Below are 27,299 nucleotides of genomic sequence, written 5' to 3'. Positions count from 1 at the left end.
GTGGACATGTTCTTGGTTTCCATTCTGCTGTTGTAACAATTACTGTACTAGCTCCTCTGACAGAGTCAATAAATCGATCGGGATCTAATGCAGCTGCAAGGGAGGTTAATCCAATACACCATTATCTGCTGTGAAGGTTGTTGGGGGAGGTGAAAGCAGAGAGCAGGAAATCAGTAAAGAAAAATAAAGGTGAAAGAGAATACGTAAGAGCGTTTTAGGTTTTGCCTTACACAGAGATAATGCCTGCGAAGGCACAGGTTTGAGGAAGGTTGCTACTGCACAGGAGAAATGTATAAACAAACACAGAGCATTATAAATTCTGTAGTACTTTAGCCAGAGACAACAATTAGAGGCTCAGGTTCATGTAACTTCATAACTGGCAAAGGAAGACTTCAAAATAAAAACATGCAGTGTTTATCTTTGATAGAGCTAATTTTTAAAGCCACTTTGATCTTTTATATATATTTGATTTTTTAAATGGCAGAAAACAAAATAAACTAATATTTTTAACAATTCAACATTATGATCCACCAGAAAGACTTTTCCGTATAATAAATTATTACATAGGTGATCATCATATTGACCGTACTATTAGGTGAATGGTAGTAATTACGTGAAGACCACCGGAGTGGCTGTCAGAGATTCAGATCAAACTGCTATTCAGGCTACTCAAGCTGGCAGTTTTACTTTCCAACATTTTAAGTAACTAGTACTAAGAAGCAGATATGGAATAATACGGAAAAACAGACCAATGCCTTTTTGGAGTCAGACTGAATTTTGTCAGGCATTTGTCCATCACTACCTGATCCCTTTTATACCTTCTGCAGCCTAAGATTCAACCTTTACTAGATTAATTCTTTGTATGATTGGGCATCACACTGTCTTCTATCCCTGTCTCTAAACCTCCATGAGCCAATAAGAAATGCAGTATTCCATATGTATGGAAAACTGACTTATGACAGAACATTTGATTACTATCTGATTTTCCTGGGTTGCTGTGGTTGAGAGACAGGCGTGTGTGGAGGGGGTACAGGGGAGGAGGAGATTAAAGTTGTCAAGGCATTGTTTATTTTATTTATTGTCAAATCTATACTCACACATTCCTGCCATCAAATGCAAACACAAGGGTAAATTAAACAATTCAGTTGGGAATGGGGAACCAAGTGCTTCTATGCACAAGTAAATCAAACGCTTAACTATTTGCAATGGTTTTGCATAAAAAGTTGAGTGCAATAATGCAGAACTGTCTTGTTAAGTATCTGTTTACTCAAAGGAAATTTATACAGTCTGCAGAGAGAATTACTTAGCAAAACAGAAGTCTCTATAGTACGTTTATCATATTTACTAATTCGCTAACTTTCACAAATCAAGACATGTTTAGTACACCAATCTGAAAAAAAAAGTCGGTAGCAACTAAAAAGATAAATGACAGGTCTTATAAGCAAGTTATCTACTTTTTAAATTAATAGATTAAAAAAATAAGATTTAGTGCAACTGGTTTCAGAAAGTTGTACTGTATATATGTTATAAATAGATTCCAATGAGATTGGAAGTGCTCACCAATAAATGCTTTAGTGAGTGAAGTTTCCAGCCAAAGTTATAGGAAGAGATTGAAATGTACTTCCTTGGTACTTACTCACACATTTCAGATAGTGTGGCTCACAGCTACTTTGAAAATAAGGTCAGTACTGCAATGGTTATATTGACTCCCCTATGAATCTAGGTCCTTTTGGTAGGTATGGTCTGTTTATCTGAAGCATTTTCTTCTAGACCAGTGTTTCTCAACCTCAACAACCTTAAGATGTGTGGACTTCAACTCCAACAATTCCACATACCTTAAAGTTGCTGAGATTGAGAAACACTATTCTAGACTGATCATTAGAGAGCTTTTCTCCCTTAGCAAGCAACCCTTTACCCCGATTTTGAAGGAAAACTACATTTTGGGATGTAAGATTAATTATACAGGAGTTGGAGACAGATGAAAAAATCAGTTTTCAAATCCCTATCCGAATCATAATGTTAAGAATAATGAAGCTGGACAGCAGCAACTTGGCTGACATGATATAAATGCTGGTTTATTACTTTCTCCTTTGCTCTGGCCTTGGAGGACAGAACTGCTTCCCTCTCAAACGCACTCCTTCATACTTCCTGCTTATTTTCCTTTTAATTAGTAAGACTTATGGCAGGGATTCTCTCTCCTTCTCTCTCTTTTAATTATATTGGCTATGTTATCTGAAAAATAGGATAAAATAGGAAATATTTAATAATAAATAAAGCATGGTGAAACTGCAAGTGTATGTATACAGGTAATCAAGAAATGGACAACTTGCACAACTAATGTATCAACAATTAAGTTAACCTCAATCTATTTGAAATGAAACAAGTCAACTTTTGAAAAATACTATGCTGAATGAAATAAAACATAAGCTCTTAGCTTAATTCCAGAAATTGTCATCTTCAAAGATTTTCAAGGAGCAGCCATATTTCCAAAGATATTTATGACCAGTAATTTCCCCCCTATGCAAACTAGGTACGATTTCCTTCAATTTTCAAAGAGCTGCTTCTAAATCAGAAAGTAATACCAAATTATGAAAGCAAGAAAAATAGTACTTGAACACCCACAGTTAGAAGCACTTCATATAACTCTTGCGTATTCTCATTTTAGATTTTAAAAAGAGCAGGAAATAGGAGTAAGATCATATAATTCCCCATGGGCCCTTAAGCACATGGTAGGATAGTAAGCAAAGCATTTACATAGCCCCACTTATATGAATTGCTATTCCAAATGAAAGCTGGCATAGAAAAGGAAGCAAGATTCGGCTTTCACCTTACAGAGTAGCATGGATTAGTAGTTCATAGAACTAATAATCTGACAGTCTGCCATATCCACCCGAGTTGCCATAAAGGAGTTGCAGCATATCTAATATCACTTGAGTCCCTACTATTAGATATCAAGGAAAGAGAACTGATTATTTTCAGCAGATGTCTATTGCCACAGGGTACAAATAGGATGGCATTTGTACATCTTTACAAATGTACAAGACAAATCTCTTATCAAAAAAGACTACCATCTTGAAAGAAATTAGAAAATTTCAGTTACATACTGAAAATTTTAATTCATACAGCTGAATAACACATTTACATTGTAGCCTTCCCTAGATAGATTTCAGATGTGTTGGACTACCACTCCCATTAGCCAACACCATTGGCTTTATAGGCTGAGAATCATGAAAGCTTGATAAACACATCTGCAAGGGGACAAGAGTGGGTAACATCACTGTAAACCGTTATTGTACAAAGTATGAGGTAAGAAGAAAAATAAAACTTTAACTCCAAATGTCCAGATTTTAAGATATTAACAAAACATCATTTTCAATTGTTTAACAATTAATAAACATGATTTTTTCTTGAGAATACTAAACATGAACATAAACAGCACCTACTATTTTTGCCTTTAAGTTCTAGGATTTTAAAACCAACCCCCTCGATAAATAATAAATTAGCCCAAATGGCATTCATTTTAGAATGAATTGTACCCAAACTATCTACCCAATTGTGTTTACTATCATGTTCATATTTTTGTTACTTTAAGCTGCCTAAGATTGCAGCCCTAATGTTCAAATATCTAGTTCTGTGTTCTTTAAAGCTAAATTTGTACTGAAACTGTTAAGACCAGGCCAAAGAAGATAAAGATTCTTGTGACTGCTGCTCAAACGAATAACAAAAAAATGAAAATAAAAGCATTTGAAACACTTCCTAGGAATTAACCCCATAGAATTATGAACAAGATTTACCTGTCCAGAAACAGAACTGAGTTCATTGAGACTTGCTTTTATGTGAATTTGCATAGGGTTTATAAACTATTGTATATCTGGATTTGGAGTTGTAGCTTTAAACAGCTTGCTTTAAAATTTCCCCCAATATTAATAGAATTTCTTAGACTGCAAAAGAAGTAGCATGGTTTAAATGTAAAAGTAAGTGAAAATCTTCTTGTTCATCCTTTGAATTAGAGGTACTTCAAGGGAGCTTGAACTACAGAAGAACAGAAATGCAGGCTGCTTTCTGCTACTTAACTAATGGAAACAGGCATTGAACAGTTAAAATATTCCGAGTTGCTGGTGTACTTTCTGTGACCTTGTTCAGTGCAAAGGCTTGAAATCCAACACAGTTTAAACACTTCTATCTATGCAGCTATAAAGGAGAGGCCTTACTGAAGACTGCAATTGGAGAAATCACTTCAAAAGTCAACAGTGCTCTCAATCTGAGTTGTGAAAAGTATTGACTTCATCACTGAGGGCAGGCTCACATGATTTGTGAATATCATATGATATTGCCACTTTCTATATTCTAGCTAATTACTAATTACTGCTGTTGTGTGACTGATTCTCAAATTGACCATTCTTATCTATTGCATCCAATCACCAGAGTCCAGTAAGAAAAAAGTATTCATCTGCAGCAGATGAGTGATAGTAACTTCATAAAAACATGCTGCACCCTGTAACAGGCTCAGAGATGTACAGACTGTTTTGTGGAACATACTGAAAGGTACACAATTAAGCCCAGTTTCCATAAGCAAGCTGTGGCAATTAGCCACATAACGTATGACTGCAAATCACTGAATCTTGTTGCAATTTGTTCATGTGGAGCAGCCTCTATTCAGATCTGGTGATATTCACTAGACTAGGAAAGGTGATATTCCCTAAACTAGGAGAGAGATTATTCAGTATATTATTCAGTAGTTGATGACAAGATCCAGAACTTAATAGTGAGCCATTATACAATGTGGCAATCACAATGAATGAACAATCAATTCAATATTCAGCTTTGTTTCTTCACATAATTAATGTTATATGGTGAGAGAATATTTAAAGATAGCATATATTCCTCCATATTGTCTTTTCTCCTGTGGGCAACTAGCTACATATTATTTGCTCATTACAGAGAACTATATTGGGTTCTGGCTCAAGGAGATAACTTATGTAAATCTGCTTGAGAGGCTTTTCTCTTCAGAACTTCTCCCAATATATAGCTGACATGAATGAACAAAATGATAGGGATGTGAAGGAACTGTTTTAGCTCATCTATGGAGAAATAAATGTTTCAGGAGTGCTAGTCTCTGTTGGATGTGTGCAAGTTGCAATATAGAAAGGATGCTGCTGTTTGAATCATACTCTTGCAATAACATCTCTATCTTATTTGATCTATGACCTGCCTTCCAATTTCATAGAGGAAAACAGTTACATTCTGCAATAAGTCCTGATGCTTAATCATTATTTAAAAGTTATAATTGCCGAATAGAACCAGCACTTCTTGCTCTTGACATTTAAAGCACTGCACCATAACCAGGAAAACTTCATAAACAAAACAACTGATCTTTTCTTCCTTCACAATTAGGGAATATTAAGTTATCAGTACAGTGACCATATTTTCTTGGAGAAAAATAAAGGACAAACCTGAAAAAGGGGCAAATCTGAAAGAGGTTCATAAGAATAAACAAATTTGATTGTTTATAACTTTGCTTTACAAAGAAAAATTCAAGAGCAAAACCAAGAAAAATGTTGCCAAAATGCATATTTTAATAAAAAATAATATAAAATCAAAGATTGTATATAAATTTATTTTTAAAAGACAACTCAATTTCCACATTTTTTACATGAATGTGGAAGACTGTGCATTAAGTGGTACCATTTATACGGTAAAAGTTAAATGACCAAAATAAAGGACAAAAGTGAGTTTTTGAAAAATAAATCTAAAGGACAGCTTTCTGAGATAAAGTTCTGTCTTTCATAATAAAGGATGTATGATCATTATCACTTTAATATTTTTAAAGGTTTGGCTCAAATTCACTGTTAACAAAACTGCCAACAACTGTTCCTTAACTGACAAGAAATTTGAAATGGTTTGAAAAATATACATATTAACGTGTCTTTGATTAAAAGAAATAAAATGAAATTTGCTCAATCTCCTAACTCAAAAATTAAAAGGTTTGAGTGGGGTACCATTATTCTAACACCACTGAGATCAAATTAATGTTGGCTGAACTCAGGATGGTGTTCAGGTTTTTTTTTTTAAGTTTGTGTTTTATTTAATGCTAGGAATCAAGTCTTTGGAGCAACTTCTTAAATCTTACCTTTTCTGAAGGGACTGTGTTCTGTTAGCTAAGAAGGATATTATTCATATGTCAGGTATTTCTTTTTTCCCCACTTGTAGAACTTAATGTGTATTCCAATAGTCTCTATGATTTGTTATCAATAGTGTACTGAATATTTTAAGAAATATAACTGAACATCTCTTGAGAGATGGAAAATAAAGTTTAACTTTACTTCCATAGAATTAGGTTCGGAATTAATGTCAAAATAGAAGCAGTGTTTGTCTTGGAGTTACTGCTGACATACAGTATTATTTTAAAAAAGAGGAAGACGCTAGAATGTGAGGTCATTTAGAAAGGCTTTAACTTTGCCCCTTGCTTTGATTGAGTTTAAGAGTATCCATTCAACCTTTCTCATATACATATAGGTATAGCTTCCTTTAGTTCCAGCTGGAGCTTTTTCTTTGTGATAATGAATTGCTAATGGAATCAGAATAATCAATATATTACCTGCATCAGCTGAATGGACTAAAAAAGGATGGTTTTGGTCAGTTCAGAAGTATTTGCCTTTTATGAGACTTTTTACTCCCCTCATGGACTAAATATCAACACAGCAGGCTAACTGCATTCAACATTTAATTAGGTGTCATTCTTACTGAAGATTCTAGTCTCATTGGAGAACAGGCACTTTATAATATACTGTAGTTTTTACAATTCCATACAGAGGTCATACATTACTCTTGTTTGGGCTACATTAGAATTATCAGAAACCACTCTTCAGTATGGATATATTTACAAGAAGGTGTTTGTGTGTGTCTGTGTTTCAAACCACTGAACACTGGATCCTTTGCTGTATGGCATTTAATGTATTCTTGATCCACATAGTGATCAAGTCTTTAGCAACTGCCCTGAGTATTATCAATCCTGATTGGAGAGCTACTGAATGGACAAACTTGCAATCTAATATTAAGCATATGAACAAATTAAGTTCCACTGATTTGGACATATTTCCAGAGTAACTATGTCTGACCTTGGCTAGAGTCAAAGAAAGCAAAGCAGGATCAGGATCAGACCTTGTTAATATTTGGGAAACCAGCAAAATAGTTAAGGGCTGTTGCCAAGCTGTCTTAGCAGGTGTCAAGGTTGACTCAAAGGAGATTTTTCTTTTTTCTTTTAAACTTATTATAAGGAAATATAGTTATAAATTTGAATGAACTGGTAAATACAGTTATTAATTGCCAAAATAAGACTGGGACTTCCCAATTGCAGTTACATGAAATGCATATAAAGCAGAAGGCATAGTATTTCTTACAATGTTTTTATAATGTGATGTGATCTCAGTGTATAGAATGAAATATTAAAAATATTCTAAACTGAAAGTAGCCATTTGACTATTTTTACAGTAGAAGATTGTTGGGAAAAGAAAAAGAAGAGGAAATAACTGTGGAAAAACCACTATTGCCACAAGAACTTCCCAAAACAAAAACGAACGGATACCAGAAGTGACATTTCAGTGTTGTTATTCAGACTGTGAAGATGAACTGACTGATGGAAAGACACAAATCATTTGCCAAAGCAACACTAAAGTACACCAAAGAGTTAACAAGCAGCATGGCAAACAGAGCAGAAGTTGAAAGCATCCCACCTGTGTCTGTTGAGGGATATTTACAAAGCTTGGATCCCGTGGTCCAACACTGACGAATCGATTTGCAGGGGAGGTGCTGGGTGTTGAATAAGCTGTGAAGGGAAGGGACACATGCGTTCAGGAAGCAGCACTAGATCACAGACAAACAACAACAACACTGATCTCAGAGCCACCCAAACAAATGTTGAACATGAAAATGAGGTCACATTATAAAGATCAAGAATCTGACTTAGGACAACTGGATTTCAAATGATGGAGAAATAAATATGGACATCAGTAGGCAACAGAAGAATATCTTGCTTTTTAATGCAAACTAAAACCACATATTTGGAGTTAAGCATGGCAAGTTAATTCAAACTGCTTTTGTCTTGAGGCTGGTCTTTTTGTACAAAGATCCACTGGCAAGAAGTCTTGGGCCCTGCAATAATGTGCTTGAGTGACCAGTACTTTAAATTGGTCCAAATTCAGAACAAATTGTGAATTGCTTCTACGACACAGTGATATGGTGAATGACTGACAAACATAATGTAATAAATTGCAAGTGCATTTGATAAATGGACATGCATATAAATAGGATGGCATTTATATAAAGCTATTAGCCATGATGCAGTGAATTTTGGCTCCACTCTTGGCAATGATTAAAATGTAGAAAGTTACAAATATTCCTGGATCTCTAGTTATGGTAACACATGATTTGGGGGTATGACCATACCGTCTCTATTATCAACTAGTTTATAACCAAATCTGATTCACTGCAGTGGCCAGAGCAATTCTAAACGTGGTAGAAGGGAAGAAAATTGTTTTTGATTTGTAAAACTCTGCTGACAGCTACTCTGCTGAGAGGGCAGGCATAGCAAAACAAGGGGTAGATGGAACTTCTTCATGGTTGTCAGTTCAACTTTTTTCCCTTTTCCACTGATTTCACTGAGAGAAACTAGTTGAGGAACTTGATATTGAGGGCCTCTCGAGTAACAAAGAGGACTTGAATCCAATGGATCAAAGGATCCATCTCATGTGCCTTTCCTGCACTTCCAGAATGTTCTATTTTGGTACCTACTCTGGTGGAAACATTGTATTTTGCTACAGATGGCAAAGGAATATAACTTTTGTGATGGGTTAGGGTTGTATGTTGGTATGTATAGTTTTGAGAACACACCATGGTTATAATCAGGAAACAGCTGCCATAACAGACTTTCTTAAAATTGCTACTGTAATGGTCATGGCCAGTTACAAAAGTGGCAGGGGGATTAAAGTTTTCCAAAACACAACCCAAAAGCATTGCTAAAAATAAAAATGATGCTTGAGATTGGTACTTTGTTTGCTCCTTCCTTCCTTCCTTCCTTCCTTCCTTCCTTCCTTCCTTCCTTCCTTCCTTCCTTCCTTCCTTCCTTCCTATCATTAAGAGAATCTTTTAACATCAGGTTGGACAGCAAATCTGTTGGCACAAAAGTAAATATCTGTGGATATTTATTAACACACATTCTACAACGTTGAACTCCAATCAACTGCGCTAATGCGCATGAACAACTTGCTACCTATCCCTGATATATGCCCATTTGATTTTCAGTACACATACCTGCGCATCCTCTTTACCATTAGAGAGCCTTTTATGTACCATCCTAACTCTTCCCAATTAGCAGATCCAGGAATTAGAATTACTAATTGATTTCTTTGTTGCTGGTTTTTCAGTCCTTCACATTATTCAAATACAAATGTTTAGAATATTTTTACATAAAACTGTACTAGTCATTTTCATACTGATCTGTTGACCAAATAGATTATATAAAAGAAGTTTGTATCTGATATTGTTAAGTATTATTACAAGTAATGTGTACACATTTTATAAGAATAATTTGTGAATAAAACAGATATTGTTCTCTCAAGTAAGTATATAAAGATTTGTTTAAAAAAGTAAAAACCATCTACTGCGTGAAGATGGGGCTTAATTTATTATTCTACTGTCCTAATAGCATAATTAATGGTATCAATTAGGCAATCTCTACTGTCTTCAAAGTAATGATCTCTTATAAGACTATTATGTAACTCAAACAAATAGAATGGTTAAGTTATTTTTACATAGCTAGGGAACAGTCATGAATTAAGTGAACTTCTCATGAGAGTACCATTGGGGGAAAAATGATCAGAAATAGATAAGGCATTTCAGTAAATACCATTATAAAAAGCATGAACATAAGAATCAATTGTGTAATAAACGACCCAACTGTATATATTTACATACAATACTAGTAAAAGTTCTTAGATCTCATCTCATCTCAATGTAAACTCTTCTGCTCAAGATTTGGTGACAGAAAACCAGTCATACTGGTTAAATGAACAAATATGACCTGTGTAGATAACATCTTACATTCTTACACCTTTGTTTGCCCTTCCAAACTGGATTTCACATGTATCACAAAAGGTGAAAGATGACTGCGTGAGTATATCTAACATTAGCAAAGCAACCTATTGCATGGAGAGGGGATAAGAGTGAAACACAACCACTAGTTGTGCTAGTAAATTAGGCTATGGTATCTACTACACAAGTCAGCTGAAGCTCATCACATGAAATGAAATGTGAAATATCCTTTTACTATAACATGCAACAATGGTTACTTCTTATTTATGCCTCATCAACATGAATTCCTATTTATACGTGGCTCCAAATATTTAAATTTAGTTTTGCACACTTTTTGTCAATCTTGAAGGTTATATTCGTTAATCTTTTTCTTAATACTGCCAGCAGTTAGTCCCATTTCAAAGGAAATGCAGATTGAATGGTTCCAAAATGTCTCTAACACAGTTATTAGCTTAGTATCAACTTTGGTACATTTAAATCAATGTTTTTCAAACTTGGCAACTTTAAGATGTGTGGACTTCAACTCCCAGAATTCCCTAGCCAGCAGGTTTAAAGTTGCCAAGTTTGAAAAACACTGATCTAAATGATCCTTGATTTAACTACTATACATTTCAGATTCTATTTGGACAGCGAAAGCAGATTCTGCACCCATGAAATATTGATGCAGAAGAGCATGTTGTTTATAATGAATGAACAACAGAAATATAGAGAGAGAACAAGAAGAAAGTAAGACCCTTCAGAATCTCTTAGCAAACCCTGAATGCTGCAGCGGTTCACTGCCATTTAGGCAGTATTTAAATCAGCAGATAATCACCTACTTTAGAGTAGCCCCCAAGAAATGAAAAATGCTGCTCCGAAATAGTCGTTCTAGTGTTATTATTCTTATATATTTACCCTTCCAAAATAGATTTCACATGTATCACAAAAGGTGAAAGAGCCTTTGCTCTGCACAAATAATATCTGAAATGTCTGACATTACCTCCAGTTGCTTGGCCCCAGATAATGTAGCTGGGGAGGAGTAATGTTTTAGAGAGTTTACGTATTAGAGCTGACAACACGGAACCAGAAATTCTAATTCAATATCTCAAAACATGTGACTTGTTTTTCATTTTCTATGGCACAAAGGGTAGTTTTAAATTTCCTTCCTTTTCTGAGATAATTATTACTCTGAAAGAAATATAGTGAACAAAGCAGAATCCCAGGCAGCATTAATCTAATCCAGCATGCGTTTTTGTCTTTACAAAGAGGAGGACGCGTATGACACAAACAGGTCTGCTACTCTTACGTGATTGGTGATAATATTTAATTCTCTTCAGATGCTGCACTAAGATGCAAACAAGAACCTGACAGAACAAATCTGAAAGATAACCCTCCAAAGCCAGCCAATTCAACTGCTCACCTTACCTTAATGTAGTCCTCCCACAAGATTCATCTACTATGGCATACCATTCATTTTTTCAAATAATAATTTACCATCCATTCGTGATTATAGGAAGCTCCCATCTGCAGCTTTCAGGAGGCTAACTGTGAAACTGCCTACACTCTTGTTTCAGATTCCATAGCTATATAAGTTATAAATCCCTGGGAGGGTTAACAAATCCAGCAATCAGGAAATTTCAGTTTTATTTAATCTAGTTTAAATCAAGGCTTCAGGCCCACAGCAGATGTGACCCATGTTTTGAAATGCATTTGAGGAAATCTAAAAAAATCAAAGGGGAGAAATTAAGAATACAAGTTGTTGTATTTCAACAACACTTTGTCTTACAGGCCAGGAGAAGCAGAAATAAGGGGTGTGAAAAATTCAGGTCGCAGAATATGTGTTTTCTTCATGCATTGCCTTGATCAATACTTTTATTTTACTTTTACCCATCAGAATGAATAACACTATTCTTTTTTAGTACAGAATTTGGAATTTACAAAGCATTTCATAGCATTCTCTTACTTTAACCAAATGGTCTGTCATGTAAGGTAAAGTGGATGTGCTGAATCTACAAACTACCAGCATTAGCAGTAGTGATAGTAAAGGCTGATAGGCCTTTACGTCTAGTTATCATTCTATTAATAGTCTTGGAAAAAAGTGACTTTTACCTCCTTAATTACCAAGACAGGTACTTAACTTAATTCGATCAGTGCTCTTTAAGCCTTCCTTTTATTAGCATATTTTTTACTTCTTTCAGAGAAGAAAAAGAATATTTTTATTCCTGCATATGGCTCTAAACAGATTAGACCATCAGTGTGATGTGGCGCGCCAAAGGCTGAGGCTTTCAAAGACGAGACTGCAGTTCATGTCTCTGCTCAGGTGTAAATTCACTGGCTTCACGCTGCTGAAAATGGCTTCTCTGCAATGAGCTAGAAACAGGAATATTACTGGAGACCAAACAGCAGCTAAATCGCCATAGTAACTTGTCTGTGGAGTCATCACATTCCTTTTCTACAGCAAGGAAAAACTGGGTGGGCCCAAAAATGAGATCTTAAGAATTTTTGCTCAGAAGTCTTGGGTTGTTGTTTTTTTTTGAAGATGCTTCCAAACTAGTTTTAAAATAATGAAAAATTCTCTTTATATTTTTCCACCTTTTGGCAATATAGTTGAATAGCCTATTACTGGTTTCATCCCTTTTTACGGCCTGATGATATGCATTCAATGTCAATGGGATTTTCATCCTCCTGTTGCTCTCAAAGTCAAAGTAAAGACCACAAATCACCATGAGAATTTCCTCTCCCTTTGGAAGCTGCAAAGCATTATGCCAGCATGACTGTCAGACCAGAGATGCATTCTGAGCACAGCAGAGTCAAAGATGTGTAGCTTTCAGAAGGTGCCTCCTAAAATGCATAGCTTTAGAAAAAAAAAATTGTATACCTAAGTGTGTTTATTGTGGTGGATCAAAATGAAATATTAGAAAAATTGGGCATGAAATGTTTGTGCTTTTTTGAAAATTATAAAACAATGACAAATTTTGACAAGGAAGAATTTTTATACACTTCTAATTGAAGGCATGTGATACTAATAAGAACCAGACATATACATACATCATATTGCTTGCAATTCTTCTCCCCCTAAAAAAAGATGCTATTTTGCGGAAATCTTCCACTGCTTACTGCAAAGTAATTTTTTTCATTAAATCATTAGTTGATGCACTTATTGACAGGAATGTTTTTATTTCATTTAGGTTTCACTTTACAGAACTATGAAAACATTAATCTGTTTCAAACCCATGTCAGCCTCTCATTTCTTCCTTCTGGCTGTACTTACTCGGAGACGTGGGAGAGGTGGCACCTCCTTCTGTTGACGTGGTTGGAGGCTTTGTGTCTGGCACTGGAAGAGGCACAGGCCTAGCCATTGGGGGAGGAGGTGGTGGTGGCAACATTGGGGTCGGAAGGAATGGATTGTGCACCTTGCCTTGGCTGCTACCATTGGGCTGTCAAACAGAGAAGAGAAATGAACCATTAATGCCTTTGGAAACAAATGGCCAAGATATTCAAGGCATAAACCTAATATGGCTAAAGGTTTAAATGGAAAAGGAAAACTTAAGCCAACCTAAAAGCTGTTTGTCCACAACTGTATTAGAAATTATTACAGAAGAATGCATACATCCAGTTTATATTAAAGAATATCTAAGAGAATATCTTATATTGTTTTCCACATAGTTTGTACTTCATGGACAACAGCCAGACCTCAAAATAGCTGCAACAATGGTTAAACAAAGGTCTATAATCCAAACATAACACATGGTGATTCTCTGATTCAGCTTCTATATCCAACCCATTCGATGAATGATCAATATAAAAGTCTTTTAGAATCCTTAGGGTACAACTTGTTTGCAGTAAAGCAAATTTTGCACCTCATGTGGTATCTGTGCTTTAGATTTGCTGGAATCTTGGATTTGCCTGTAAGAGCTGAAACAGGCATCTTGCAGAGGAATTAAATACACTGAAATAAATCACTTAGGCCAGAATCTTCAAACTGAGTTCAAGATTCAATTGTGGAACTTTCAACATTTAGATTGTCCGTGGTAATGATACAATCTGAATGACTGACAAAAATCATCCAAGTGGTACGTGTTTTGAAAATGAGGTAAATTCCAGTATTTATTTAGTTTTAAATAATATCTTATGATTGATTTTTAAAAGAGCTATATAACTCATAGGTTTAATATTTTTATATGTCTGCGAGATACTACTTTCTATTTTGTTTTTAATATTTAATACCAAGGGTTGGTACAAATATTAAATTGTTCAGGGTGTATTATCTGCCATGATACTGAACAGACTTTGATTTAGTAATATCAAATATTAGTAACAATGTTAATAATATTCCTCTCATGGTATTTTGGCAGTGGATTAAAGACATAAAGATTTAAAGTTTTTTTTTTTTAATCCACATGGTAATAATGTTTGGTTCAAAATTTCACCCAGGATTTCATACTGACAACAGTTTTATTATATGCATTTAATTTATATAAAAATGCTTACTACTTGAGGAACACATTCGTATTGTAACATTTGGAAAAATAATTATAAATAATCTGCTTAGTCTACTTCTCAGGTATTAGTCCCTAAACAACTTCTATATCCAGCATTACACAAGACCACATTTAATTACTGGATCCAGGGGATAAAATGACTTTTTAACATTGCTAAAGAAAAGACAATCATTTGAAATAAAAATAACTTTAGGAATGTAGTGTTACTCATCCTTATAAATTTTATTCTTTTATATTCAAGATGGAAGAAGTTTGCTAGATATTTCTCCCTATTTCAAGTACACTGCATTCCTTTGGTGAAAGTGTAAAGGATCTGTTGCACTTTACAGATTTTTCTACTAATATGGTTAGTTAGGTTAAAAAGCATTATATAATTCAATTAAACAAATACATCATTATGAAAAAATAAGTGGAATCTGAAATAAGTAAGCTTGTTCTATCATAATAGTTTGGGTTGTTGATACATCTGTATATATATCACTTTATATAATAAGTTTTCCTCTTTGAGCAAACCTATGAATTATTCTAACTGTATTTGTATTTATGACAGGACGTGCTTTGGGATAAGCTATGCAAATGTTAACAATACCTTCTTAAGAAATTAAGCTGGTAGCTATTTTCCTTCTATACATTGTGGTTCTATGAATCCAACTCTGAAGTTTGGATCTAAAACACTAACACTCATGCAGTTTTTATTAGATGTAGATTACAAATTGGGTGCTAAAAGCAAGCAAAATTATGCTATCAGAAATGTAATGAGTAAAAATAACTATGGCCATCATTATTCTTCTCTTGTACTCTACTGTAAGATTACCAAATATTATTTTAGATAAGGCTGTACACAGAGTTAGTCATTTCTCCATACAAATGGAATGTTATTCCAGTAACCTGAAGATAATTATTAAGTTTGATTTAACAACAACCTGAGATAATTCAACCAAAATCTTGGAACATTGTTTAATTTTTCAGAGATAAGGAAAAAAGATAACAGCTCCTAGGAATAACAAACCATAAGAAACAGTACTTTTATCTTCCTGAGTTCAAGTGCTGGTCAAGTAAATCTAAAATGCTACAAGAAAGACATTAAAAAAAAATTAAGTAAATGTGGCTGATTGGAAACAGCTGTTTTTTATTCAGCTTTCTAAAGAAATAATTAATAAAAATTATTTGTGCTCTATATCTTTGGTTAACCTTGGAAGTGCTGGAATCAGATCATAGGAAACTAAATAATTCTCTTTTGTGGTCATGTCAATTGACACTCTTTCTGAACATGAATGTGAAGTTCAAATCACATATAACATTGTATGGAATGCAAGGTTAGGACCATCAAATAACTGTTCAAATCAATTTACCCATTGCTACCTATTATTGGACAATAAGCAGATACTCCATAAAGTTGAAAACTACTGTGTATAAGCAATAGATGCAACATGGTGAATAATAATAATGCTAGCAACAGAGTGTTTCAAAGTCTCTTCCAATAATAATGAGTCGGAGGTTCATTTATACTAAATGTCTTTATTAGCTAACAACTCCCACATACACCCTCTGTTCTAACTACTTGTTGAATAAAACGAACTTCTTCCAGGGCCAAAGGCTGTACTTCCCAGCAGAGGGTGTGCTTCCTCAATCTCAGTCCTTCCTCTGTGTTACCAACTTTCTCCTTCTGACTCTACCACTTAGTTCCACCTATTGATACACAGAGTACTGTCTGATGCGAATGAGAAGATGTTAGGATCAGAGAGAAAAAGAGAGAGAGAATACACATTGACATATGGGGGTGTCCATGGGGGAGGTCAAATAAGTAAAATGACAATCACAATTGTGTGACTGCAGCCCCACTCCCTCTGTATTTATGCCAATGTTGCATGAATATACAAAGGGTGGGGCTTCAATTGCAACTGCCATCCTGACTACTTTAACACCCCCCATGGATGCCACTGTATGCATATATAATCAATCAGTGTTTCTCAAGTTCAGCAACTTTAGATGTGTGGAATTCAATTTCCAGAAATTGTGGCTGGAGAATTCTGGGAACTGAAATCCACACATCTGAAAGTTGCTGAGATTGAGAAACACTGATATACATGCACCCTCCCTCACATACATATATACTAATTCAGGAAGTGGTACTTACTGCTCTGTAACGAAGAAGCTTCCTGGCCTCTTCCGCTGCCCCTGCTCAACTGAGCCATAAACCTAGCCTCTTCTACTGGACATATAATGTAATTGCTAGCATTTCTGAAAGGGCTTGAGAAGGGAACGTTCCTAACAGAATTGAACAGCAGTACAAATGCATTCACCACAATGCTAGGCCTTGTACATCTTGTGCTGTGAGCAAGATAGGTCCAGTTTCGATGTAAGACTAAACTAGAGTTAAGATGTACGTATATGAAAGAACTTTTCCTCGTGGGATTTCCATGGAAGAAGTGGTGAATTAAAAGCAGAGCTGATGACCACAGCGGAATGAAGAACTGGTAAGTAGACTGGCTCTTTGTAATTCCTCTCCAGACAAAGAAAGGACTTGAGATCACCCACAGGTGCTCCAGAGAGTTGCTCCCTATAAGGAGACTGCAAGACAGTGGTCTTGGGAGGTTTAGAGCTCTGGGAACCAGGGGAATAGCCATCTTGCTCAAATCACTGTTGGCACTTTTAAGGACACTGAGTCACTCTGCATACTTCCTTTTCTAATCACTTTTGGAAATTGCTTGTTAACTGCTTTTCAGCTATTAGGAATTAAAGTTGGCAGTTCGAAACCTGAGAGTGCGAGCCGTGTGACGGAGTGAGTTCCAGTCAATTTGTCCCAGCTCCTGCTATCCTAGCAGTTTGAAAGCACGCAAATGTAAGTAGATGAATAGGTACCACTTCGGTGGGAAAATAACGGGACGTGAAAGGACCCCCCCTTGGGCGTCCCCCAGGCAACAGTGATGTCACCGGCAAATCCTTTCAATACAGAAGTGCCTTGGTAGGTGCTTCTGACACACACACACACACACACAAACACACAAAGCTATTAGGAACCTTTGGATTGACAAGTCTGAAAACACCAGGTGAGTTTCCTTTAATCCTTAGTGAAAGAAGTTTTAAAATGCAAGCTTAAAGACTTAGTTTTTTTCTTTTGGAATAAGCAGCAAAAGGATGATTAAAACTTCGATTTTAGAAAGTTTCAAACAGACTAAGGGTCCAGATGGATTTGAAGTAAGATTTTGCAATTAATTATAAGAATGCTTCCCATGGGAAAATGCTTTTGTTTTGAATTCTCTTTAAAAAAACATGATGGGATGAGACTTTGAAGGTTGGACACCAGAGAGAACCAGAAGAAACTAAAGATTACAATTAAAGGAGAACACTTAAATTTGACTTAAAATAGAATGAAGCAAAATATTTTAACATTGGATATATTGAAGGAGATTTTTGAACAATGGACACAAAAGTTTATTTTAAAAGTGTCTGCCTTTATAGATAGATGTGTTTAAAAGATGTTATGAAAGAGGAACAAGTTTTACCTGACTAGATTGAGACTGATCTGAAAGCGGATTTAAAAATGACAGGCTACAAGAATGATATGGAAAAGAAAGCTACACCGGACATACAAAAGAAACTGGCTGATGTCTTAATAATTAAAAGAGATATGCAAATAACAAACCAAGAGAGTGACCTGGATAATCTTTCTATATTGGATTTACAAAAAAGGCATGTTAAAGCTTTGAAGAATTTTGTGAGAAGGGACAAAGAAAAAGTGAAAAGAAATCAAGTTCTAGGACATTATTTGAAGGGACTAAAGATCAAGATTGTTAAAAGTAAAAGAAATATAAAGTTGGTTTCAATCGAAGCAAATATTTGTAGCTCAGGGTTGAACTGTGGAGTCCTTGGTGCTCTCTGAGCCTTGTTGTTTTCTTGCAGACATTTCATTGCCAGACTAGGCAACATCTTCAGTGCAAAGAGGGAGTGGGCCTTGCTCTCAGTTTATATACGGTGGCTTGCCCTGGCTCAGAGAGTACCAAGGACTCCAAAGTTGGTTTATTTGATCAAGGTTAAAATAGATGTTATCTCTGGTAACCTTTAATTGACTTTTGCTGATCAGGACTGAAATGATGAGGCTTTAAGGATTTGTTTATAGGTAAGAGAGGGGATATGGGAAGAAGAGACATTTGTTGTATTTTAAGAGAAGTTGATAAGTTACTAAAATTGTTTATACTTGTGATGAAGGGGGAAGTCATTTCCTTATATATTTCTTTTCTTTTTCTTTACTATATTCTTATTTTTTCATTCTTTTCTATTTTTATTTTTTCCTGCACTTCTTCTTTTTATTCTTTCCTTTTTTTGTTTTAATTAATTTTTATCTCTGTAATTGTAATTTTATTAAAAATTACAATTAAAAAAGAAAGGCTTTCCTCATGTACTTTTTCCTCCTTGATGTGGTATCAAAGTAGAGCACTGGCAGTTTTTGCTTCCATTCAGTTAACTGAAATTAAAGTTCCACTGAACTGCTAGGTACTTGTGAACATGGCCATCTCCAACCCACAATGTACAGAGACCTTGGGACCAAAAATGTTGCCTGTCCTGTCCCAGAACATGCTTAAATTTAACTATGTTTATTAAAGTAAACTAGGTTCATAAACCACAATTAATATTAACTACAGATTTAATTCAGTGATAGCTGAAACTAACCACAATTTCTTCAGGCTGAAAGCAATGCTAAACTGTGGTCAGTCAAAATTGATGGTGAATACTCCTGATTTCCCCACTATGGCACAGAAGGGGGAAGCACACCACTGAGTTTGCTGCTGGTGCTAATCAGCAGCATAGTAGTATGTCAGAATAAGGCCAAAGCATTTTATAAATCTTTTGGTAGATACTCTGAAATCTTCTAGAGGCTGACAACAATTTTTGTAACTAGTATAGTTTGGTTTGTTGTTAATCTATTAACAAAATAATGCTTTTGCATTTAAGAAGTATTTGAAAATATGTGACCAATATTTGACAGGTCAACTGCCAAGTGTCTCACTTTCCAAATAACTAGTAAAATGTACCTGGTAAGGTATAATAGTAGATTTTGGGTTTTCAAGGCTTACACAGACCTCAAAGATGCTTTTATACTTGCTGTGTGTGCCTCCTTCACAGTGTAGCCATGGGAGCTCATTCAGAGAAGGATAGCTGGATGCTATTTGTGACAGTACACATGGTAGACCTGTATGAAATACTTTTGTGACAGTGTCTAGTGGGCATGTAGGTCAATATGAACCACTGGTTTGTTTATCAGCTTTGATTCTATTACAGAATGTTAGTACCTAATCTTAGGCTTTGAGGACTATAGTGGAATTACCATCTCTCCAATACACTAAATGCTTTTGGAATACCTCAAAAAGTAGTACATCTTAGTATTGTCTTTAATGCATTCTTACTTGACCCATCTTTACACAAGTTCCATCTGGTGGGTATTAAAAATATCCTTGCAAAGTGACTCACAACATTATCTATATTTGACATATGATAGTGCTGGAAAATTACAGTTGCACTAATCACTTACGTGAGACTGTAGCACATATCATAACTGGCAAAAGTTGATTATATTCTAGCATGTAGAAGATATAAATTATGGGCACAAGGTAGCCAAATAAAGACAACTTAAATTATGTTAACTCCAATCATAATCAACATGAATGAAACATATTTAACTTGGGCTGATTTATGCCACCTAAACTGAGTGTTTTTCTTATGTGTACAAATCTGTTCACGTCATTTCATGGTTATCTATCATAGAAACAAAACTTCTGAAAAAAAGTAGAAACAGCTTCCTTACATTTAGGAACCCCACCTGTCCAGCCTGCTGACCAGCGTCGGGGCAGACAAGTTGGACAAACTCTTTCAGAGTCTCCTGAGGATGATAGCGAATTGCTGGGTGTGAGAAGTATGGCCCAGGCTGTTGAATAATGGGTGATGTTGGAAAATGAAGAGTCGATGGTGTTGCATGTGGACTTGCTATAAGAAAGAAAACAAAATACATTATAAGGAATAGATATTTGGAATTTGATAAAAACAGTTCTGATTTAGAGCTTTTTGTATTACTTTATTATATACCCTTAAAAACAAGTCTTCTCAAATGTCTATTTCCTAAAGTATAGAGCTGATGTTCTGTGTACTGGTCTTCATAATATGTCAGGACATACTAAATTCCATATTACTTCAAGTATAAAGGCAGAGTGTAAATACAGCCAGATTTTAAAATGTCTCTTCTGCATTTTTAGTGGTCATCATTTATAAAGGAATCAGCAATCCTTGGTAAAAGTGACGACTATTCATTACCTTAAGAGCCTTTCTAATGAATCCAGCAATAAAAAATGTATCTGGGAGATTACAGCTGATTTAATTGACATTCTGCATAATTCTGGTTTGCACACAGGAAGCAGTTTTACTTTGAGCTATAAATGGGAAATAACATAACGGTGATGCTCTTGTAGCTTTGTTTATGTCACATTTTCAGTTCAGCAGCAGAATATTATTTTTGAGTAATTTGCTTTCATGCACCACAATATTTGCATTTTATCTTTTATAAGTGAGAAATGAATAAGCATGTCCCCAGGTCGGTTTTCGGAATACTGCTTCAAGGAGGGTAAAGTGCATTCATACGTTGAAAAGTCACAAATTGACTGCAACACAAGAAGCAGCCCATGAGTTACCTTGGATTGCCCCAAGGCACGAAACAGGACAGCCAAGGTGCTGTGATGTCATTGATGAATTTGGAAGAAATAATTGAATATTCTTAAGTCCCAGCAGTGCAATTTAATGGCTTAATACTATGGCCATACGTAATAAGGAAGGTGTCCTCAGCCTTTCCCTCTGAGGTGCTTTGATTCTCAGGTGACCCATGCCTGGGGATGAACAGCAACTAGAAAATTAGGTCCCTTCTGCAACCCCACCTTTGCTATAAACCAGTTTCTCACTTCCCACCAGATCTCTAGGGAACCAGGAGAAGATTGAAGGGGTCTAACCAAGGGAAACCAAATAAAAACTTATGGAGTCTGTAGCTCAGCCAATCTGAGGCAGTTGCTAGAAGGCAACTAGTCAATTCCAGGATTTAAACAAAACTCAGCTTTATTAAAGGTGTGAAAAGAAGGTAAGGTTCCATACAAATAACACACAGTTAAAAAGAGATAAAATACAAAAAAACCAAAACAAAATCATAACACAATTCAAACTACAGCCAAACAACTCCTCCACTTTCAGAAACGTTACTTAAATATTTACCAAAAAACCCCCACTCCAAGTGTCAGTAGCTGTTCAGTCCATGAAAAGACTACATTTTTTCAGTACCAATAATATTATGGTTTGAATACTTGGGAAATGTAATATATTCAAAATGAAAGCAATACCGTAATAAAGGTGACTGAATCCTATACAATAAATTTTCATTTGTTGCACTATAAGCTGAGGTCTTTGAATTTTGCTGATTTACTTCATTTTAGCACACTGCATCACACAAGCCTATTACATTTGAACAAAATAGCTCCTCTGATTTATTTTCATCAAAAATATACAGGCATCCTCTCTCAGCCAGCTCTATTAAACTTTTATGGCTATCTATGTCCATGCACTGCACTTGTAAACCACAAAGAACAATAGTTATGAAAGTTATTGTGCATTCAAAGGAATGTATTGCATTAGGCTTGAAGTGTGCTGAATATTCAGGAAAAACTAATGTATAGACAACCTAGAAGTGAAGAGCAAAGGTTGAATGAATCAAATTAAGAGATAAAAATACATTATGTGTGTTTCATTGGTATTACAAGTTTAATAAAATTCCTATAAAGATCAAATTTCTTGTCTTGAATTCTACACTAGCCGGTGTAGGTGATAGTGGGTGGGGTACTGATGTAAAATAGGAGGGACCATGTTATGCACATGGGTGGAACCAAAGTTTTCTGTTTTTTTGTTTAGATTCAGAAAAGGCTTTTTCTACTGTGTATTAAGCCTCTCATTACAATTCTGTGTTTGCCTTCTTAAAATGGCAGGTAACTGTATTTCCAATTTTTAGTATGTAATTACGGTCAATGGCAGCTCTAGGGGGCACCTCCCACACACAAAAAAATGTTGATGATGCATGAGGCCCTAGAGCCCGTTTTAAGACCAAGTTCTACAGTCTTGTCTTAAGATTGCCCTTCCTATTCAATTTACATATTTCATTTTAAACAAATAACACCTGATGCTCAGATCTATTTTGCATAAACCTCTTGTCTTCCTATTCTGAACTATATAACTGCTTCATCCCTATGATTGATTATGTGCCATCACATCAGTGTTGACTCTTAGTGTCCACATAGATAGGTTTTCTCTAGAATGATTTTCCCCCAATCTGGTCCTTCAGGTCTTCCAAAAGTGCACTCATTGCCACTGTAATGTGTTTTGAAATATGATAATTTGAGCCTGGTTGTTTATACTGGGGTTAATTTGTTTTCTTGGCTATCCATGGTATTTTCAGGAGTCTTCTCCAACACCAGAGTTCAAAAGTAACAATACTCTTTCTATCCTACTTCTTCAAAGTCCACTTCATCACCATAACTATATAAAAATAGTCTGCACCATAAATCACCACATTACCAGTTTATTATTTAAAGAGGTGGTTGTGTTGTAACTCATGTTCTTAGAACATCCATTTCCCCTTTCTGAGGCTCAGACAATGATTGTTCAGTTTCCTGTCTTGGAGACTGGGGAGGAAAACACAAATCCCAGAAAAAGCTGGAGAAATGCACTGATCCTTCCTTTACTGCTCTCCTGCCAGGTTGCAGTGTGCAGGGACTGGAGTATGCTAGAATGCCTTGTATTGGAGTGCTTTGACCACAGTATTATACTGAAGAACAGAACCTGAAACTTTCATAAGGGATGATGATTATCAAAGAATAAAAATATATACTAGAACGAATCCAAAATGAATGTGTGCATTAACATTTCAAAATAATCTTCAAGTTGCTCTGGGCCTATATAATTCTTACCAGACCAAACATAAAATAGAGAACATGAAACAAGTTTACTATTTTCTTTTTCTTCTTTCCAATGTTTTTCTCACGTCATGTTCTGCATAACAAAATTCCCTGAATTAGGACAACCCATCTATGTTTCTATGGCAGGTTTGATGCCATATTTTATTTAGTAACAATGATTAAAGATTTAGTTTAAACTCTAGGCTTTGAAGAACCACCAAAGATAGTGGATCACCCTCCCTTGCACATAGTTAACCTATGGGATCTACAAACCATTTGCCAAAATCGAAAATAAAACAGTTTAGATTTTTCAAAATTTCATAATATACCCTCATTTGATCCAGTAACAACTACCTGAATTAAAATAACTATCAATTGTTGCTTATAAGTTATGTTTGCATGTCCCCAGAATCCTGCAACCCATAAAGTGAGTACTTGTACATTAATTTTCAAGAAGTGATGTTCACAAGAAAGCCCATTACCAGTTCAAAGATCTACAAAACTTCCTCACCTGCTCTAGATGTCTAGATGACCATTATTTCAATCTGACCTGAAACAATGATCCATCCTGTGACTATGAATAATGTTTTAAAGGTAATTTACTGAGAACTGCATAACCTCACTTGGGATCTTTCAGAATTTCCCACATGCAATGGGCTAATGACTATGCTAGGTAGGAGTTCTCATAATTTTAATCCCCAAAGATCCCCACATCTGGAAGGCAGCAAGTTAGGAAAGGCTGCATCTGTCTCAACAGACTGCCTTTAAACACTGTTTAAACCTCTCTTTTGTTGAGTTTTACAATCACAGTGCTGATCTGTGCTGCAACATGTTATTGCATGACAAAAAATAGGAATGTTAAGCTTGGTGTGCTGGAAGGTAGAATCCCCAGGACAGCAAGTGCCCAAGAAATTACACCCAGAATTTTGAACTAGGTATCATTAATTTTAATGAGATGGTTGCTACATGGTTCAGTTACTCATCCCCAAGGTAATAGTTTTTTATAACTTCCTTGCTGAAATTTCTTCACTGAAACCAACTGTGGTCCTACGATCATCTACAGGACTGGGCATCTCAATTCAACTCATTTAATTTCCTTTCCTGCAAGCAGCTGTCTGTCCAGCAAATGTTCACATAGAAGAAGAGCACCGCTTTACTAGTCTCTTAGCCCATACCATAATTTTTCCCCTTCAGGCTGTGGGCCTTATAATGACTTCTGCAGCATGCTGAAGATAGCATTATAAAAAAGGCAGATGTGAGCTGTGGGTAGTGGGTGAAGTCAGTGTTAAAAAATATAATTCTTGTGGTGAAGCCAGGTCAAAAATGTAACTCTTCTCAGAAAATCATACTATAGTGAATAATATTTAAGTGATAGAGACAGTGGCTGCCATAGTTTGTTGGCAAAGACTGTTGCCAAATTTTAGTTGCAATTGCATCAATGGCCTCAAGAGTTGCTAGAACATTGTGGTAGCTCTATGGAGCCAATGGCTCGTGGGCAGCCTACTCCTGGTTCTTTCAACTAAGTTTTCTTTTCCCCTGTATAAAAACAGCTCCTTCTCCACATGCTTTTCTGTCTCTTTAACTGCACTATTTAAAGTGTTAGGAAGAAAACTGTGAAGTCACTGGTAAGTCAGCCATTTTAGTTTTCTAGGAATGTAATTCCTTAGCCTGCAAAATTGCTTAATAATCTGGGGGAGTTGCTATATATTGAAATAGGATTAAGGACTCAAAGGGCCATGAAGTTTCAGCACCTTAAGATGTTCTCTGTAATGCTCGAACAGGAATAAGATAGGCCCTTGTTATTATGGTCATCTTAGTTCAGCTGATGGCTAAAACCGAAACCTAGTTGCTTATCTCAAAGCCCAACTAGATAAGATACAGCACATGCATTCATCTGCTTACAGAGAATGCAATAGTTTAAAGTAAAGTCTCTTTCCATTTGAGTTTGGCTCCTGGTAAGTTTATGGGCATTTCATGCAGTTATCCTGACAACAGTAAAAAAAAGGCTTTCCCAGTGTGCCTTCTTCCAGGATGGTTTTTCAGTTCCCCAGTCTAAACTACAGCCCTGCTGTTCCCTGGAGAGCTCCCATTCAAGTCCTATTCAGGTACCAGCCCTGGTTAGCTTCTACACCTGGGCAAGATCAGCCAGGTGCTGCCACCTGTTGAGACACCTGTTTTTAGGACCTAAGACAATATTCTATCAGCATTATTTTTTAAAGAATTCTTGTTAAAATTAAGAAAGCTGTTGTTATAAAGTACTTAGGGGAACATTGAAATTAATTCCCTTTGATACTTCCCTTTCAGATTTTTGAGATGCTTCAGCCCACTGTGATCTGAAACTTCACTTCTAACATTATAGAAATGCAAAAGCCAATTCAAATTATGCAAGATTCACCCCACTATTTATTCCCCCAAAGTACTTGTTTTCAGAAGTGATTGTATTAGAGTATTAATAGGCTAAGCCACCATGCTGGCTGATGTCAAATGTTTTCAAATGCTATGCAACAACTGTGTTGATCAGGAATAAGAAGACTTTTTAATAAGGAATGCTGGCAAAAGGTCAAGTTTTTTGAAGGAAATTTGAACTATATATAATGCAACTGAAGAGGTGGGGAACAGAAGTCTGAATAAATAGCTTTAAAAATTTAGTGGCAATCCAGCTCTATTAAAATCAATGGGAAATATTCCACTCTTAGCTAAACCTGAACTATAATCAACTAACAATAAAAATCTATGAACAAAGCTGTAAAAACTGTTTAGTACTTTAATCTTATTCAAATGAAACTGTTTAAATAAAACATTCACATCTGTTTTAGCAATTCCAAAAAGCCAACCTTAGAATTTCCGTTCATTGAATGTAACTTCCATATATTGAACTCAGATGAAGAGATAATGTAAATAAAAGATTTAGAATTTATCTTATAGGAAGGCTGCTTTCCCTTCCTGTGTATGTTTTCATATACACATGTGTACATACAAATGTGTCACATACTCACATTTAAGGGGAGGAGGGGAAGGAAATACTAGTATTGATTTCAGCTGACAATGATAACCCTAAGTTGACAAGATGAGAAAATTGGACATTGCAGAAAATGTTTGTTTTGGTTCTCTCTACTCTTCTTTTCCTCTGAGAAGTCCATAATGGTGGGAAAGGAGAAGACGATGACTAGCTGCAAGGTAGATGGACCTGATTACACTGGCAATGAGTTGGAAGACTTGATGAGTCAGGTTGGGGCAGATCATACAGGATAAGGTCTATCTATGTGGTCGCTAAGAGCAGGCATCAGCTTAACACAAAATAAAAATCAACCACTATTCTTTTCAGTGGGAGGTGCCCGCCCTGAGTCAGGGTGCTCTGGGATTGCCCACTGATACTGATATTAGATATTTTAATCCCTTTGGTATATATCATGTATTTCTTCCTCAGCATGATAGTTCCATTGCTTTTGTTAATTGGTTTAGAGCCTTCTTTTGCCTAGTTTTAATGTTTTTTTTTTACACTGTATGTCACCCAGAGTCACTCTGACAACTGAGGCAGCTTACAAATGGACTGATTATGTGCCATCAAGCTGGTGTTAACTCTTAGCAACCACACAGGTACATTTTCTCCAGGAAGGACTGTCCCCAACCTGGTCTTTCAGGTATTCCAACAATGCATCCATTGCCATTGTAATCAAGTCCACCCACCTTATTGAGTATATACTTTCACATCATGTGTCTTAAGTATGATAATTTGAATCTGGTAATTTTT

At 35.7% G+C, this 27,299-nt stretch overlaps 2 protein-coding genes across 4 annotated transcripts in view; one reads left to right on the top strand and one right to left on the bottom strand.

Moving 5' to 3' along the window:
• NFIA (nuclear factor I A) overlaps nt 1-27,299 on the bottom strand; it is a 327,174-nt gene that overhangs the window by 25,320 nt on the left and 274,555 nt on the right. The window contains exons 8-10 of one of the 3 annotated variants that reach the window (XM_063298033.1): nt 20,389-20,552; nt 13,340-13,505; nt 7,734-7,825 (exon numbers count right to left, since the gene is read on the bottom strand). In XM_063298033.1, coding sequence (XP_063154103.1) covers nt 7,734-7,825; nt 13,340-13,505; nt 20,389-20,552 — 422 coding nt within the window. Of the gene's footprint in view, nt 1-7,733; nt 7,826-13,339; nt 13,506-20,373; nt 20,553-27,299 lie in introns of all 3 variants that reach the window. The other 2 variants (XM_063298032.1, XM_063298036.1) reach the window with 2 other exon arrangements.
• Nucleotides 1-27,299, top strand: part of TM2D1 (TM2 domain containing 1) — a 310,656-nt gene that overhangs the window by 110,819 nt on the left and 172,538 nt on the right. The window lies entirely within an intron of this gene.

This window comes from Candoia aspera, chromosome 3 (assembly GCF_035149785.1).
Source record: "Candoia aspera isolate rCanAsp1 chromosome 3, rCanAsp1.hap2, whole genome shotgun sequence".
NCBI classification, from domain to species: domain Eukaryota; kingdom Metazoa; phylum Chordata; class Lepidosauria; order Squamata; family Boidae; genus Candoia; species Candoia aspera.
Note: the sequence above shows the minus strand (reverse complement) of the source record. Positions and strands in the feature narration are given on the sequence as shown.